Source organism: Coregonus lavaretus (genome assembly GCF_964263955.1).
Source record: "Coregonus lavaretus genome assembly, chromosome: 11".
NCBI classification, from domain to species: domain Eukaryota; kingdom Metazoa; phylum Chordata; class Actinopteri; order Salmoniformes; family Salmonidae; genus Coregonus; species Coregonus lavaretus.
The window spans coordinates 16,143,620-16,158,922 of NC_139998.1; the positions used below are offsets into that span (position 1 = coordinate 16,143,620).

The following is a 15,303-nucleotide window of genomic DNA, read 5'->3' on the forward strand; positions in this document are numbered from 1 at the left end:
TAAAGTGGTCCTATGGACAGATACTCCAATCTCCGCTGTGGAGCTTTGCATCTCCTTCAGGGTTATCTTTGGTCTCTTTGTTGCCTCTCTGATGAATGCCCTCCTTGCCTGGTCCGTGACTTTTGGTGGGCGGCCCTCTCTTGGCAGGTTTGTTGTGGTGCCATATTCTTTCCATTTTTTAATAATGGATTTAATGGTGCTCCGTGGGATGTTCAAAGTTTCAGATTTTTTTTTATAACCCAACCCTGATCTGTACTTCTCCACAACTTTGTCCCTGACCTGTTTGGAGAGCTCCTTGATCTTCATGGTGCCGCTTGCTAGGTGGTGCCCCTTGCTTAGTGGTGTTGCAGACTCTGAGGCCTTTCAGAACAGGTGTATATATACTGAGATCATGTGACAGATCATGTGACACTTAGATTGCACACAGGTGGACTTTATTTAACTAATTATGTGACTTCTGAAGGTAATTGGTTGCACCAGATCTTATTTAGGGGCTTTATAGCAAAGGGGGTGAATACATATGCACGCACCACTTTTCCGTTATTTATTTTTTAGAATTTTCTAAAACAAGTTATTTTTTTCATTTCACTTTCATTTCACCAATTTGGACTATTTTGTGTATGTCATTTACATGAAATAAAAATAAAAATCAATTTAAATTACAGCTTGTAAACACCAAGGGGGATGAATACTTTTGCAAGGCACTGTAGTTCTGTAAGTACTGTATATCACTGAAGTAAACATCAATGGAGTGGAGTGTATGGACCTCCGGCCCTCGCATTTGCCAGCATGGCTACCTCGTTCTGTTGTCTCTGGGTCAGCTGCTCCTCGTTCACACACACACAGGCCTCCTCTCATTAAAAGTGGCCCGCCACAGACCACCATGCAAATTAGCAGCCAGCGCCCTGCTAAACCAAAGCATGTGGACATTAAGTTGTTAGGCAGCACAAAGGGCCCCTTTCTGGGTTATTTCAGAGATACATATTTATTTTACATTTGAGTCATTTAGCAGACGCTCTTATCCAGAGCGACTTACAATTAGTGCATTAATTTTAAGGTAGCTGGGTGAGACAACCACATATCACAGTCGTAGCAAGTACATTTTCCCTCAATAAAGTAGTTATCAGCAAAGTCAGTTCTAGTAGGAAGGGACTCTGCTGTCTTAGCTTCATGGGGAAGCTGGTTCCACCATTGGGGTGCCAGGACAGAGAAGAGATTTAACTGGGCTGAGCTGACACCCCGTAGGGGAGGGACCGCGAAGAGACCAGAGGTGGCAGAACGGAGTGCTTGGGTTGGGTTGTAGGGTCTTTCATTCTCTTCCTCTTTGAGTTCCACCGGGGAGGAGGGGGCTTAGCGGTCTGTTGCTGTGGCTGATGTAAACATGGTCAGGCATCTGTATGACAGCCTCGTGGGAGATGGGCCCATTCAAACAGCCTTAAGTCTGAGCATTCATGTTTCTCTAAGCAGACACACATGCACACACATGCGCATGCGCGCACACACGCACACACAATTCAGTTTCAATTCAGTCAATTCAGAAAGTAAATTGAAATTGCAATTCAATATTTCAGAATAGAGCATCCATACTCTATTGTTTAATAGATTGACTCCAGTAAGCTTTTCATGTAAAATCAAATTTCCTGAATTGAAACTAAATTGACCCCAACCCTGACACACACACACTGACCACAACCGCACAAGACCAAACCAAGCCAAAGTTTTTGCAATTTTGATATCACACATGACTACAGTAATTCAATTCCTTTATTCTTCTCTTTTATTTGAAAGTCTGTCTTCCGATTCCAATTTAAAACCGCATTAGTCCACATCAGTTAGAATAAGTGAATATGGATGTTTGCAAGGCGAGCTTCTGAGCCTGGGGTAGAAGGCCTAACAGAATTCTGTAGAAACTGGAAAGTGAGCAAATATTGAAAATTCGCAGCTAAATCCAATAGTTAATAGTGAATGCAGAGCTCAGGTGAACACAATCCCACCTGAGGCTCTGTCCTTGATTTACACTGTAGGAGACCTGCTACCATGGCAACTGGGCCGAACCTTCTCAACACTACAACATATTTTACTATTGAGCAGGCAGGGAGAACAAGCTTGTGGGCATTCGCTTGTTTCAAAATACGTTTAGACCAACTCTGATGGAAATCATGGCATTCACTTCACTCAAGACAGTCATAAGTAAATCCTCAAGAATGATCAAATGAAAATGATCAAAGACATTTATCTAGCATCTAACAAAATTATAATGACACATGAAAAATATTCTCCGCAGTACTGAACTCTATCACTGTATTAAAAGGCAGAGGAGTCTTGCCATGGTGCAGAGAACTGAAAATAGGCCAAATACTCTGTCCTCTTAATCTTTCATGACATCCGGAGAGAGCAGAGGAGGAAGAGTGCAGAAGATCCGTAAAAAAAAAAAAAAAAAAAGTTTACCTCAGGTCAGGGTCTGTGTGTTAAAGCCTCCAGTGTGCTGCTGGTGTTACTAAATATATCTCCTCCATTTAGAAGACCCCTCCCTGTCCTTGCCGACACAGACACACAAGAATGCAGGTTTACCAATACAACCAGGCTCAGAGAGGATGAAGGAATGTATCAATCTAACAAAACCACTTTCTCTGTAATCAGAGATAAGAGCAGCGTATCCCCATCCTTTACCTCACAGAGAGAGAGAGGGAAAATAACAGGATCGACCAACCACGATGCCTCTAGGAATATATATTGTTTTTAAGTGGATGCTTGAAAAAGCTGTATCTAATTTGTGGTATAATTAGGGATGTGCATCTTTCCATTTTAAGACAATTCGATACGTATCTAGATACATGGGCTACGATACGATACAGGAATGATACGTTTTAGTTTGAAACGATTCGGTTTGATTAGAGGAACGAGTCGATGTGATTCGGTTCGGTTCGATGCGATTCAATGCACTAACATATGTTGCATAAACACATTAATTCTGCTGCTGATGGAGCTCATGAGCTGGGCCTCTGAGCTGGATCTGTCTGAGCTGACTTCTCTCTGTGTGTGTGTGTGTGTGTGTGTGTGTGTGTGTGTGTGTGTGTGCGCGTGTGTGTAAATTATGTATAAGTCTATGGCGTATGTAGACACCTAAACTGATCCATATGAGGGGGGGGGGGGGCATCACTTTTAATCTGAAATCACCTGTACATTTTCCAGATTCTAAGTATTTGAAATAGTAATGTATCAATATTTATCAAAATTTTTAGCTGACATAGCCAATTAATACATAGCACAAGAAATGGTGAACCGGCAATTCGTAGCATTTGAATGAATTTTCTGACCGATGCATGCTAGATTTCGATCGGTTTGGAGTGTCAGATAAGAGTCGCTCTCTCTCTGAGACAACATGTGTCCCCGACACTCAAGTGAGAGCTGTGAGTAAAAACAATAGGCACACCTGTCTTTCTGCACCCAGCCACCACCCAGAGAAGGGCGTGTCTGAGAACAGTTTCAGACTATAACTGTAACCATGGTCTAAGTTACTGCTTTTACTTCCAACCTAAAATAGACCAGAGCCCTGTGCCCCAAGAGGACACCCCACTCTCAGCACACTGCATATCTAACAGTATTTATAATCAAATCTGCCTGGGATTCAAAATGGGTGGTATGAGGATTTCTCAGTGATTTCCAGTTATGAGCAGGGTTGTGTGAGCGCATACAAGAAAAAGGGAAGGAATTCAGATTTTAAAGTGAATACATCCACAATCCATACATCGTCCTTGGACTCCTGCCTGCAATGATTAAATACTGTGACATTATCTAATACTTTCAGTGCAAAGGGCGACAGCTATGAGAATAGTCTAACTCCAGAAATAGATGTAAATCAACCACAATAGCACATTCATCTAAGAAAACGTGAGAGAGAGGAGGGGACAAGCTGAAGAACTGACATAACATGAGAATAAACTCACCCAAAGCCTCTTCTACAGAGCAGTAGGAAATCCTTACAGGACAGACAAGGCAGCTCAAACCTCCCAAAGGAGTAGTAGGGAAAGTTTGGCAGTAACACGCAATCCTCCCAGGCAGGCACTGCAGCTCAGAGCTAAGTGACTCAGCTCAGCGGAGAAACGAGGGGAAGACTCCTTCCTTCCCACTCTCCTTCCCTCCATCCCCCTTCTCTCTCTCTCTCAAAACAACTAGAGGGACATAAAACACTGACCGAGTGCATAGTGCACAAACACACATGTGCAAACACATACAAGCACACTTCCCCATAGCACTATCATCGCAGTGATAAGGGGAACCAAGGGTGAATTGGCTCTGAAAGGATGTGTAATTCAATAAAATGTAATATAATGTGCTGAATTAGAATGAAATGAGAGAGGGTTGATGAACATATAGCAGCCCAAAGTCCTTTATAATAATAACTAATCAACTTCAGTAACACCTTGACTGAGATACCACTTTAGGCCTACTAGCCTACATGGAGGGTCGTATAATATAGAGATGAACCCAGGGTACAATCCAATATGATCAGGATTAAATTGGTCCGATCTTGATTCTAATCAAATATAGAAAGGATTACAGCAGTGAGACACAAATAAAACAAATCATACCTTAAGTCATACACTAAAACAAACTCACATAAAACAATGCACACACACCTTCCACATTAACCTAATTAAAGTCTTTACCAAATTCCTCATGCTCCTTTTGCTGATCTGATTTGTTTTAATTTCGTTATGAAAGTAAAAGTCCCCTTTTCAGTCTCTTTCTTTCTCAGGCTGTCTACACACACAGCACAAGGACGGAGACAGTGAGAGACTAGAGAGAGAAAGACACAGAAAGTTAGCCACCCACACGGTGTTGGGGAGTAGTTAACTAAGTTACATGTAGTTGAACTAGTATTGTAACTACATTTTGCAGTAGCTTAGTGTTAGTTGAACTAAGTTCAAGTCTAGGTAGTGTTTTCAGTAGTTAATTACTTTTTTGCCATGTAGCGGTGTAGCTAACTACTGGAACTACACTCTACATAGAAATCTGGGAGAAGTAGGCCATAATTTCCTTTATTTTCTGGTATCAGACCTGCGTAAATTCTCACTTGAAATATTGTTTTTGTGTTTAATAGGCTAAATTTAACATTCTGTTAACAAACATATGACCCCAAAGTTATCGGTTCTTGCAATTTATAGTCTATGACATTTCAGATTTGCATATGATAATTTTTCACTAAGTAGTTTGGATGTAGCGAACTACTTTTTCAAAGTAAGTTTAGTTAAGTGCTTAACTTCTTCCAGGGTGAAGAACTTAGTAGCTTGCTAAACTATATTTTCAGAGTAGCTTCCTGTGGCATATTGCATAGGAGGCCACGTGACCACTTGGGGGACGTGCAGCCTGCGCACAGGAGTTGGAGAGCGGGAGATGTTGGAACAGTAATCACCAGAAAGAGTTTGAGGAGCTCAAGGCATTAAATCATGCATGCTCCAGTCCTGAGGTTCTATGATGAAAAGCGCAAAACCAAAGTCTCAGCAGATGCCTCTAAAGCAGGTTTAGGTGCAGTGTTGTTACAGCAGTATCGCACTAGATGGCGCCCAGTCGCATATACCTCCAGGGCTCTGACAACTTCTGAGTGTAACTAACTATGCTCTGATTGAGAAAGAGGCATTAGAACTGTCATATGTATATAAGAAATTCCATGTGTTTATCTATGGTAAAACAGTGTGGGCCGAAACAGATCATAAACCTTTGGTTACTATTGCAAAGAAGGATCTAGCGTACACACCACCAAGGGTACAGAGACTTTTTCTAAAACTATGGACTTGCAACTCGAGTACAGGCCAGGGAAATAATTGTTAATGGCAGACCATTGTCCAGAGCTTTTGACAGCTCAAAACGAAACCAGATATACGGGCCATCTACGGATGGAAAAGTCAAAACGACGTGCAAAAGCAGTGTTTTTTTGGCCCAAGATTAATGCTGATATAGAGCAGACATGCCAGAAATACAGGTCAAAACAGAGCAAAGAGCCAATGTGGGTTAAGGAAAAAGAGGTGTTGAGACCATGGGGCAAAGTAGGAATAGATCTCTTTGCTCTTGAGGGCAAGAACTACAGTATGTTCTACTGATGGACTGTGACTCTCATTACACCACCACCACCACCATGCTTGACCTTTGGTATGATGTTCTTACTGTGGAATGAAGTGTTTGGTTTTCGCCAGGCATAATGGGACCCATCTCGTCCAAAAAGTTGACTCAAGTTTGCCAAAAAGCACCTGGATGATCATCAAGACTCTTGGAAGAACGTTCTATGGACAGATGAATCAAAAGTATAACTTTTTTGGACGACATGGTTCCAGTAATGCCTGGCGAAAACCAAACTCTGCATTCCACAGTAAGAACATCATACCAAAGGTCAAGCATGGTGGTGGTGGTGTGATGGTTTGGGGATGCTTTGCTGCCTCAGGACCTGGACGACTTGCCTTAATAGAAGGAACCATGAATTCTGCTCTGTATCAGAGAATTCTACAGGAGAATGTCAGAACATCCGTCTGTGAGCTGAAGCTGAAGCCCAGCTGGGTCATGCAGCAAGACAATGATCCAAAACACACAATCAAGTCTACATGAAAATAGTTAAAAAGCAACAAATTGGAAGTTTTGGAATGGCCTAGTCAAAGTCCAGACCTAATCCCAATTGAGATGTTGTGGCAGGATTTGAAACGAGCAGTTCATGCTTGAAAACCCACACGTCACTGAGTTAACAAACTCAGTGACGCAGTTCTGCATGGAAGAGTGGGCCAAAATTCCTCCACAGCAACGTGAGAGACAGATCAACAACTACAGGAAGCATTTGGGGGCAATTACTTTTTCACACAGGGGAATTGAGTGTTGCATAACTTTGTTTATGAAATAAATGAAATAAAAATGTAATTGTTGTGTTATTTGTTCACTTATGTTCCCTTTATATAATATTAGGTTTTGGTTGAAGATCTGATAGCATTCAGTATCACAAATATGCAAAAGTAGAGAAAATTAGAAAGGGGGCAAATACTTTTTCATAGCACTGTAGATACTTTTGTACCTGTTTCCTCCAGCATCTTCACAAGGTCCTCTGCTGTTGTTCTGGGATTGATTTGCACTTTTCGTACCAAAGTACGTTCATCTCTAGGAGACAGAACGCGCCTCTTTCCTGAGCAGTATGACGGCTGCGTGGTCCCATGGTGTTTATACTTGCGTACTATTGTTTGTTAAGATGAACGTGGTACCTTCAGGCGTTTGGAAATTGCTCCCAAGGATGAACCGGACTTGTGGAGGTCTACCATTTTTTTTTCTGAGGTCTTGGCTGATTTCTTTTGATTTTCCCATGATGTCAAGCAAAGAGGCACTGAGTTTGAAGGTAGGCCTTGAAATACATCCACAGGTACACCTCCAATTGACTCAAATGATGTCAAATAGCCTATCAGAATGTTCTAAAGACATGACATCATTTTCTGGAATTTTCCAAGCTGTTTAAAGGCACAGTCAACTTAGTGTATGTAAACTTCAGACCCACTGGAATTGTGATACAATTAATTATAAGTGAAATAACCTGTCTGTAAACAATTGTTGGAAAAATTACTTGTGTCATGTACTAAGTAGATGTCCTAACCGACTTGCCAAAACTATAGTTTGTTAACAAGAAATGTGTGGAGTGGTTGAAAAACGAGTTTTAATGACTCCAACCTAAGTGTATGTAAACTTCCGACTTCAATTGTAAGTATTCAGACCCTTTGCTATGAGACTCAAAATTTAGCTCAGGTGCATCTTGTTTCCATTGATCATCCTTGAGATGTTTCTACAACTTGATTGGAGTACACCTGTGGTAAATCCAATTGAATGGACATGATTCGGAAAGGCACACTCCTGTCTATATAAAGTACCACAGTTGACAGTGCATGTCTGAGCAAAAACCAAGCTATGAGGTCGAAGGAATTGTCCGTAGAGCTCCGAGACAGGACTGTATCGAGGAACAGATCTGGGGAAGGCTACTAAAAAATGTCTGCAGCATTGAAGGTCCCCAAGAACACAGTGGCCTCCATCATTCTTAAATGGAAGAAGTTTGGAATCACTAAGATTCTTCTGATGATCACTCTGACAGAGCTCCAGAGTTCCTCTGTGGTGGTGGGAGAACCTTCCAGAAGGATAACCATCTCTGCAGCACTCCACCAATCAGGCCTTTATGGTAGACTGGCCAGACGGAAGCCACTCCTCAGCAAAAGGCACATGACAGCCCGCTTGGAGGTTGCCAAAAGGCACTTAAAGGACTCTCAGACCATGAGAAACAAGATTCTCTGGTCTGATGAAACCAAGATTGAACTCTTTGGCCTGAATGCCAAGTGTCAAGTCTGGAGGAAACCTGGCACCATCCCTACGGTGAAGCATGGTGGTGGCAGCATCATGCTGTGGGGATGTTTTTCAGCGGAGACTAGTCAGGATTGAGGGAAAGATGAACGGAGCAAAGTACAGAGAGATCCTTGATGAAAACCTGCTCCAGAGCGCTCAGGACCTCAGACTGGGGCGACGGTTCACCTTCCAACAGGACAACAACCCTAAGCACACAGCCAAGACAACGCAGGAGTGGCTTCGGGACAAGTCTCTTAATGTCTTTGAGTGGCCCAGCCAGAGCCCGGACTTGAACACGATTTAACATCTCTGGAGAGACCTGAAAATAGCTGTGCAACTCCGAAATACAGGTGTGCCAAGCTTGTAGTGTCATACCCCAGAAGACTCAAAGCTGTAATCGCTGCCAAAGGTGCTTCAACAAAGTACTGAATACTTGTGATAAATTGTGATATTTCAGTTTTTTATTTTTAATACATTAGCAAAAATGTGTAAAAACCTGTTTTTGCTTGGTCATTATGGAGCACGCACACACAGTATATCAGGTTCTCAGATTCTAACAATCAGCTCATGACAGAACCTACTGTATCGCACAGGAAACCAGCATTCTATTCTAACACACACATACATGGGCAGTTTAACACATCTACTGTTCTGTTGTATGCATATACATTTTGAATGAACACACACACACACACACCCACACCCTTTGACATCAGCTTTTGGAGAATGGAGGGAATGGCAGGCATTTCCTTCCATCACTTTATTAACCAGTCTGACCAGTAGGGATTCCTCTCTGCAGGTATCTCATTACATGCTTTCTTAATGCATAGCTTTAATACTATGGTAGCTACTATATTATTACCAAGGAGACACTCCCGGTTAACAATGTTTTTGACCTCAAGACTCAAAAAAAAAAACATTGCCTAAAAACCTGCAACATTTTGCATTATCTGCTACCTGGCCATTCAAAGGTACACGAGAGCCCACTCTGGAAATTTGACGTGTTTGAAGAGTATATTGTTACAAAAAATATGTCTACAAATAAGCAAAATCAAAAACAGTAGTTTTGAGATATTAATATTAATATTTTTAATGTTTAATAAATTAATGTGAAAGGTTTTATTTCAGAATCTAGACATACTCCATATTTGAGAGAACACTATAAGGAGTATCATGACACTAATATGTTGTCTGTTCACGGATCATAGGGTCTTACAGGAGGCATGTATAGGTCTAAAAAGGGCCTAAAATTGCCACTTTCATCATGATTTTCTCAAAAAGGGTTTGTTCCTCCAAATGAAGTTACTATGTGAGAATTGCCAGAACAATCAGAGATATTTTCAGACTACGCTGGCGTGGAATCACCTTGTAGCGAAAAGGAGAGTTAAACCCAGTGTTAGAGTAATAGTTACATATTGAACTCCCAGAGACACGGAGACCAGATGACCCACTACAACAGACAGAAAGAGAGACAGACAGGAGGATTTACAGTAAGGCCTGGGATTAAGTGGCTGTGTTGAACCACCCAGACCTTCTTCAGATTAACCCTCCCCTCATCCACTAATTCACAGCCCAATTTTAGATGATAGGCTACCCTCACTGGGGAAAAAATGGAAGAGAGGGAGGGAGGGAGGGAGGGAGGGAGGGAGGGCAGATAAGCACAGGGGAAAACGTAGAAATACAATTAAAAGAGGGAAAGGACAGACGAATGTAGAGAGAAAGGGGGTTAGACTGGTAGATGAGAAGAGAGGGAGGAGGGTAGATGGAAAAAGACAGAGAAAGTGTGGCACAGAAGGGAGAGACTCATACATCATTACTGCTCTAAGCCACACACACACACACTCTCTGTCTGTGAACCTGTGTGCTGCCGAGGGGAGCGTTTCTACAGTCTAGCATGCATTCCACTGCCCTCCGCACATCTAATCTGGATGGGAGCACTATTGCTTTCATTTTCTCTCTGCCCTAAACAAAAAGGACTATGTAGCACAGTATGAATGTGTGTGATGACACCTCTGTCCCCACACACACATACACTCTGTCCCCACACACACATACACTCTGTCCCCACACACACATACACTCTGTCCCCACACACACATACACTCTGTCCCCACACACACATACACTCTGTCCCCACACACACATACACTCTGTCCCCACACACACATACACTCTGTCCCCACACACACATACACTCTGTCCCCACACACACATACACTCTGTCCCCACACACACATACACTCTGTCCTCACACACACATACACTCTGTCCCCACACACACATACACTCTGTCCCCACACACACATACACTCTGTCCCCACACACACATACACTCTGTCCCCACACACATACACTCTGTCCTCACACACACATACACTCTGTCCCCACACACACATACACTCTGTCCCCACACACACATACACTCTGTCCCCACACACACATACACTCTGTCCCCACACACACATACACTCTGTCCCCACACACACATACACTCTGTCCCCACACACACATACACTGTCCCCACACACACATACACTCTGTCCCCACACACACATACACTGTCCCCACACACACATACACTCTGTCCCACACACACATACACTCTGTCCTCACACACCCATGCTCACATGCAGCATTGTCTTAACACCACACAACTACACTTGGTTAAACTAAGAAGCACTGACAGTGTTATCACCTCGGGCTGGGGGAAGGAAGGAGGAAAGAGCTTTTAGCGAAGGAAACCACAGTACAATGAGCAGTACACCATGCTCACATCTACACAGCACTATAGGGCCTGTTATTTCTCAAAATGTTAAATAGTTAACCTCTTTTAGTACAGTAGACAACAGTAGCTAATGAACAGAAAATAATTGTAGTAGAGAGGGGAGATAAGAGATAGCAAGATTAAAAGAGGAGATAATGATATTGAGAGTGAGAAAGTGGTGAAGTCCACCTTTAGTGTGTTCGATCTTCACCCCGACACAGGCCTCCTCATCAGTGTTCTTGGACTGGAAACAGCTGGGCTTGCCTTTCTTTTCTGCAATGACAAGACCAAATGCTAATATATAAAGTTTACTATAACGTAGAGGACACACCCAACATGGAAAGAACAGGGGCAAGAGGAACCAGCCTGGAGTAGTTTATAGAGATCAATGATTTATTGAATAGGAGACAGAGAGGCTCTAAACAGACAGCACATTTACATTTTAGTCATTTAGCAGACACTCTTATCCAGAGCGACTTACAGTTAGTGAGTGCATACATTTTCATACTGGTCCCCCGTGGGAATCAAACCCACAACCCTGGCGTTGCAAGCGCCATGCTCAACCAACTGAGCTACACGGGACTATCTGACCACTGTGACTGACAGAAAACGGAGGAAAACAGATTCAGTGAGCACATTCTGACTATAGAGACCGGTTGTCACAGGCAAACCTGGCTGCCCAGAGAGGACAGGCTGTGCTCTCTCTGCCCCCGGGGAGAGGTAGAGACAGAGCTGCATTTCCTATTACACTGTGACAAATACTCAGACCTAAGAGAATCTTTCTTTCCCAAAATTATCATTCAGTACAAAGAATTTGAAACTATAAAAGAGGAAGAAAAAATCAAATATTTATTGGGTGAAAAGCCAAAATGTGCAATTTTGGCAGCCAAATATGTGTCCTCCTACCAAAACCTGAGGGACAGCCAGTGAAAAGTGATGTAATGTCAATAATATTTCCTGTTTTGTTTTGGCTTTTATACCATGTAATGTGTCTTCTCAGTCATGTTGAGACTGGTCGACTACGATTGCTTTAATTTATTGTTATTCTCATTAATATTGTTGTTGTAGTTGCTGTTAATGGTAATCCCATTTCCACTACTTCTATTATTATTGCTGTTGGTCCCACCATTTTTTTTATATGTATACTTTGACAATGTAAGTAATTTAACTTGCCATGTCAATAAAGTCTATTGAATTGAATTGAATTTAATAGAATAGAGAGACAGAGAGACAGACAGACAGAGAGAGAGAGAGAGACAGACAGACAGAGCGAGAGCTTCGAATTCTGGAATCTCTTGTGTAGCTTTTATAGGATTCTGGACAGCAGCTATATGCATATTTGGGGCAATTCTGATCCTCTGGTTCACATGAGGGGAGAGAGTTATTATTTTATTTGTTTGGAAATAAAATAATATTCCATCCCTCTGAGATTTAATTCTAATTAGTTAGACTGATATGTAGGGCATATCACTAGGGAGAGCTAAGACACTCACCAGAGCAATTTCATATGCACATAAATGATTAAAGGGAAAACAGCCATGCTAGTAAAACAATGATAGGCCCACACACACATGCAAGTCTGATCTTTCTTTATTTTAACCACAAACAGCACCCACTTCCCAATGTTTGCCGTTACAACAGTAACAGTCAGGATTCTGAAGTCTAACACTAACATCAACCGGACATTCTCCATGGTACAGTACAGTGGAAACTGCCATAGAAAGTGAATATTGAGTATTTAGGGGAAGAGTGGATATGCTTAGTGTGGGGCCATGGAGGGGTGTGTGTGTGCGTGTGTGTGTGTGTGTGTGTGTGTGTGTGTGCGTGCGTGCGTGCGTGATATCCTGCCGCAGGGATTAAAGAGGGCTTTCTCCACCCACCATCTGGACTCCTCATGCCAGGCTTGCCAGCTGTTCACACACACACACACACACACACACATTTTAGTGTAGATTGTAGAAAGTGTGTTTCCTATCCAGGGCAGTGAGTAGTACAGTGAGCAGTACATACATACATACATACATACATACATACATACATACATACATACATACATACATACAAGCAGCTTATCCAAAGAATTACCGATCCATCAGACATTCAACCCATCCCACTCAACTATGACCCCTCCATCCCACACCAGCACGTGACTTACACACGGCTATTGTTTCCCCAAGAGGGGGCTGTGTTGCCATAGCAGCCGTGAAAACACACCCACTGGAGGGTTGGGGACCGAGAGAGGCAACCCACAAGTGACTATACAAAGCTCTGATGAAGGTGTCTGACACAGTAACTGTGCCTAGCATAGTGTGGATGTTTGAATCAGTGATATGTTTTGTATGGAGAAATACCCACATAATCATGTCCTTCAGGGCAAATTACATGCAAACCACCTGAGAGCTGTGGTGTTATCCCATATACTGCTGTGTGTGTCAAATTAAATTAAATGTTCAGTCAGCAAAATGCAGAGCAGAGTTGCTGCATCATTGACAAGCATACTTGACAGCCTCTGAACATTTCTCCATCCTCTCCTCTCTTCTCCTATCCTCTCTCCTCCTTTCCCCTCTCCTCTTCTCTGACCTCTATTCACCATATGACCAGGCAGTGCTATACAGTGAGGGAAAAAAGTATTTGATCCCCTGCTGATTTTGTATGTTTGCCCACTGACAAAGAAATGATCAGTGGGCAAACAAAGGAGTGGCTCAAGAAGAAGCACATTAAGGTCCTGGAGTTTTTTATGATTTATGGACAAACAGGAACATATTTTGGGTTTTTATTCAAATTAGTTTGGTTTTTCTTAAGTAAAATTGTATAAAATGACCCAAGAATTTAATCCAGACACATTTCGGTAATGAGAATTTGGGTGAAAATAATAATAATCTGCCGAAAATGTAAAATGTATTTAAAATAAGACACTGTGCCATAAACTAAGCATCTTAGTCTTCAGAATGATAGTTTATTGTTGCAGATGCAACATGTTTTTTTTTTACATGGTTAAAACTGGTTTCATGAGAATCACTAGTGAGAGGCTCGGCTGATTCTACACATGATAAACAGATCACTTGTCATCAGGCCTAAACCCTACTACCGAACTGTACAATGTGTGCTGTGCTGATGCACTATGGACCCCCATAAAGCACTGTGGGGGCCTACACATACAGCATACCATACACACGTTATTCTGTCTCAAGACTCACAATTTAAAACCCATCTTCACAAAACTACTCTTTACAGCAGAGAGCATCTATTACTGGATATATTTGACAGTGTGTGTGTTTTTGAGGTTATTAAAAGAAAACACTCAACAATAATATCTGGACAGTACCTGAGTAAGCTCCTCTCCAGTGTGGCTGGGTTTTCTCCTGCCTGTCCGTAGTACACTGCCTCTCCATGACAAATCCCTCACAGCCCAAGTTTGACCAGAAAAGCAGATAACATATTAGTTTGTTTGGTCCGGTCCTATGGTGCAGGTTTCCTCATCTGGTGGTTGTTGCTGTATTGATGCGTTTGTGTTGTTTACCGTCAATGCTCTGCCCTCTCTGTCTGTCAGTCTGTCATTGTACAACCGGTTCCCAGAACGCTGCTGGTGTCACCAGGTGGGGAGGGGCCTGGAGTTAATGTGTGTGTGTGTGTGTGTGTCAGTGGAGGCTCCTCAGAGGAGGAAGGGGAGAACCAACCTACTCAGTGAATTTCATAAAATAAAAATAATGAAACATTAAAAGTTACTATACTAAATATATTCACAACACCAAATAACTGATTAAAACACACAGTTTTGCAATGAAGGTCTACAGTAGCCTCAACAGCACCCTCTAGGGTAGCACCATGGTTTAGCCGGAGGACAGCTATTTTCCGTTCTCCTCTGGGTACATTGACTTCAATACAAAACCTAGGAGACTCATGGTTCTCACCCCCTTCCATATACTTACACAGTAATTATGACGACTTCCAGAGGACGACCTTCAACCTATCAGAGCTCTTGCAGTATGAATTGACATGTTGTCCACCCAATCAAAGGATCAACGAATGAATCTAGTACTAAAAGCATAAGCTACAGCTAGCTAGAACTGCAGTGCATAAAGTGTGGTGAGTAGTTGACTCAGAGAGAGACACTAGTTTAACAGTTTTGAACAAATTAATTTCTTCAAAAATTAAGGAGAAGCATCAGAGAGAGAGAAAGCTAG

At 42.2% G+C, this 15,303-nt stretch overlaps 1 protein-coding gene across 1 annotated transcript in view; it reads right to left on the bottom strand.

The window, feature by feature from the left end:
• Window positions 1–14,654, bottom strand: part of LOC311136925 (FYVE, RhoGEF and PH domain-containing protein 4-like) — a 49,018-nt gene extending 34,364 nt beyond the window's left edge. Inside the window, 2 exon segments of the mRNA XM_084171242.1 lie at window positions 11,309–11,392; window positions 14,445–14,654. Of these exon segments, the coding sequence (XP_084027368.1) occupies window positions 11,309–11,392; window positions 14,445–14,511 (151 nt within the window). The 5' untranslated portion in view covers window positions 14,512–14,654.
• Between the last annotated feature and the right edge of the window lie 649 nt (window positions 14,655–15,303).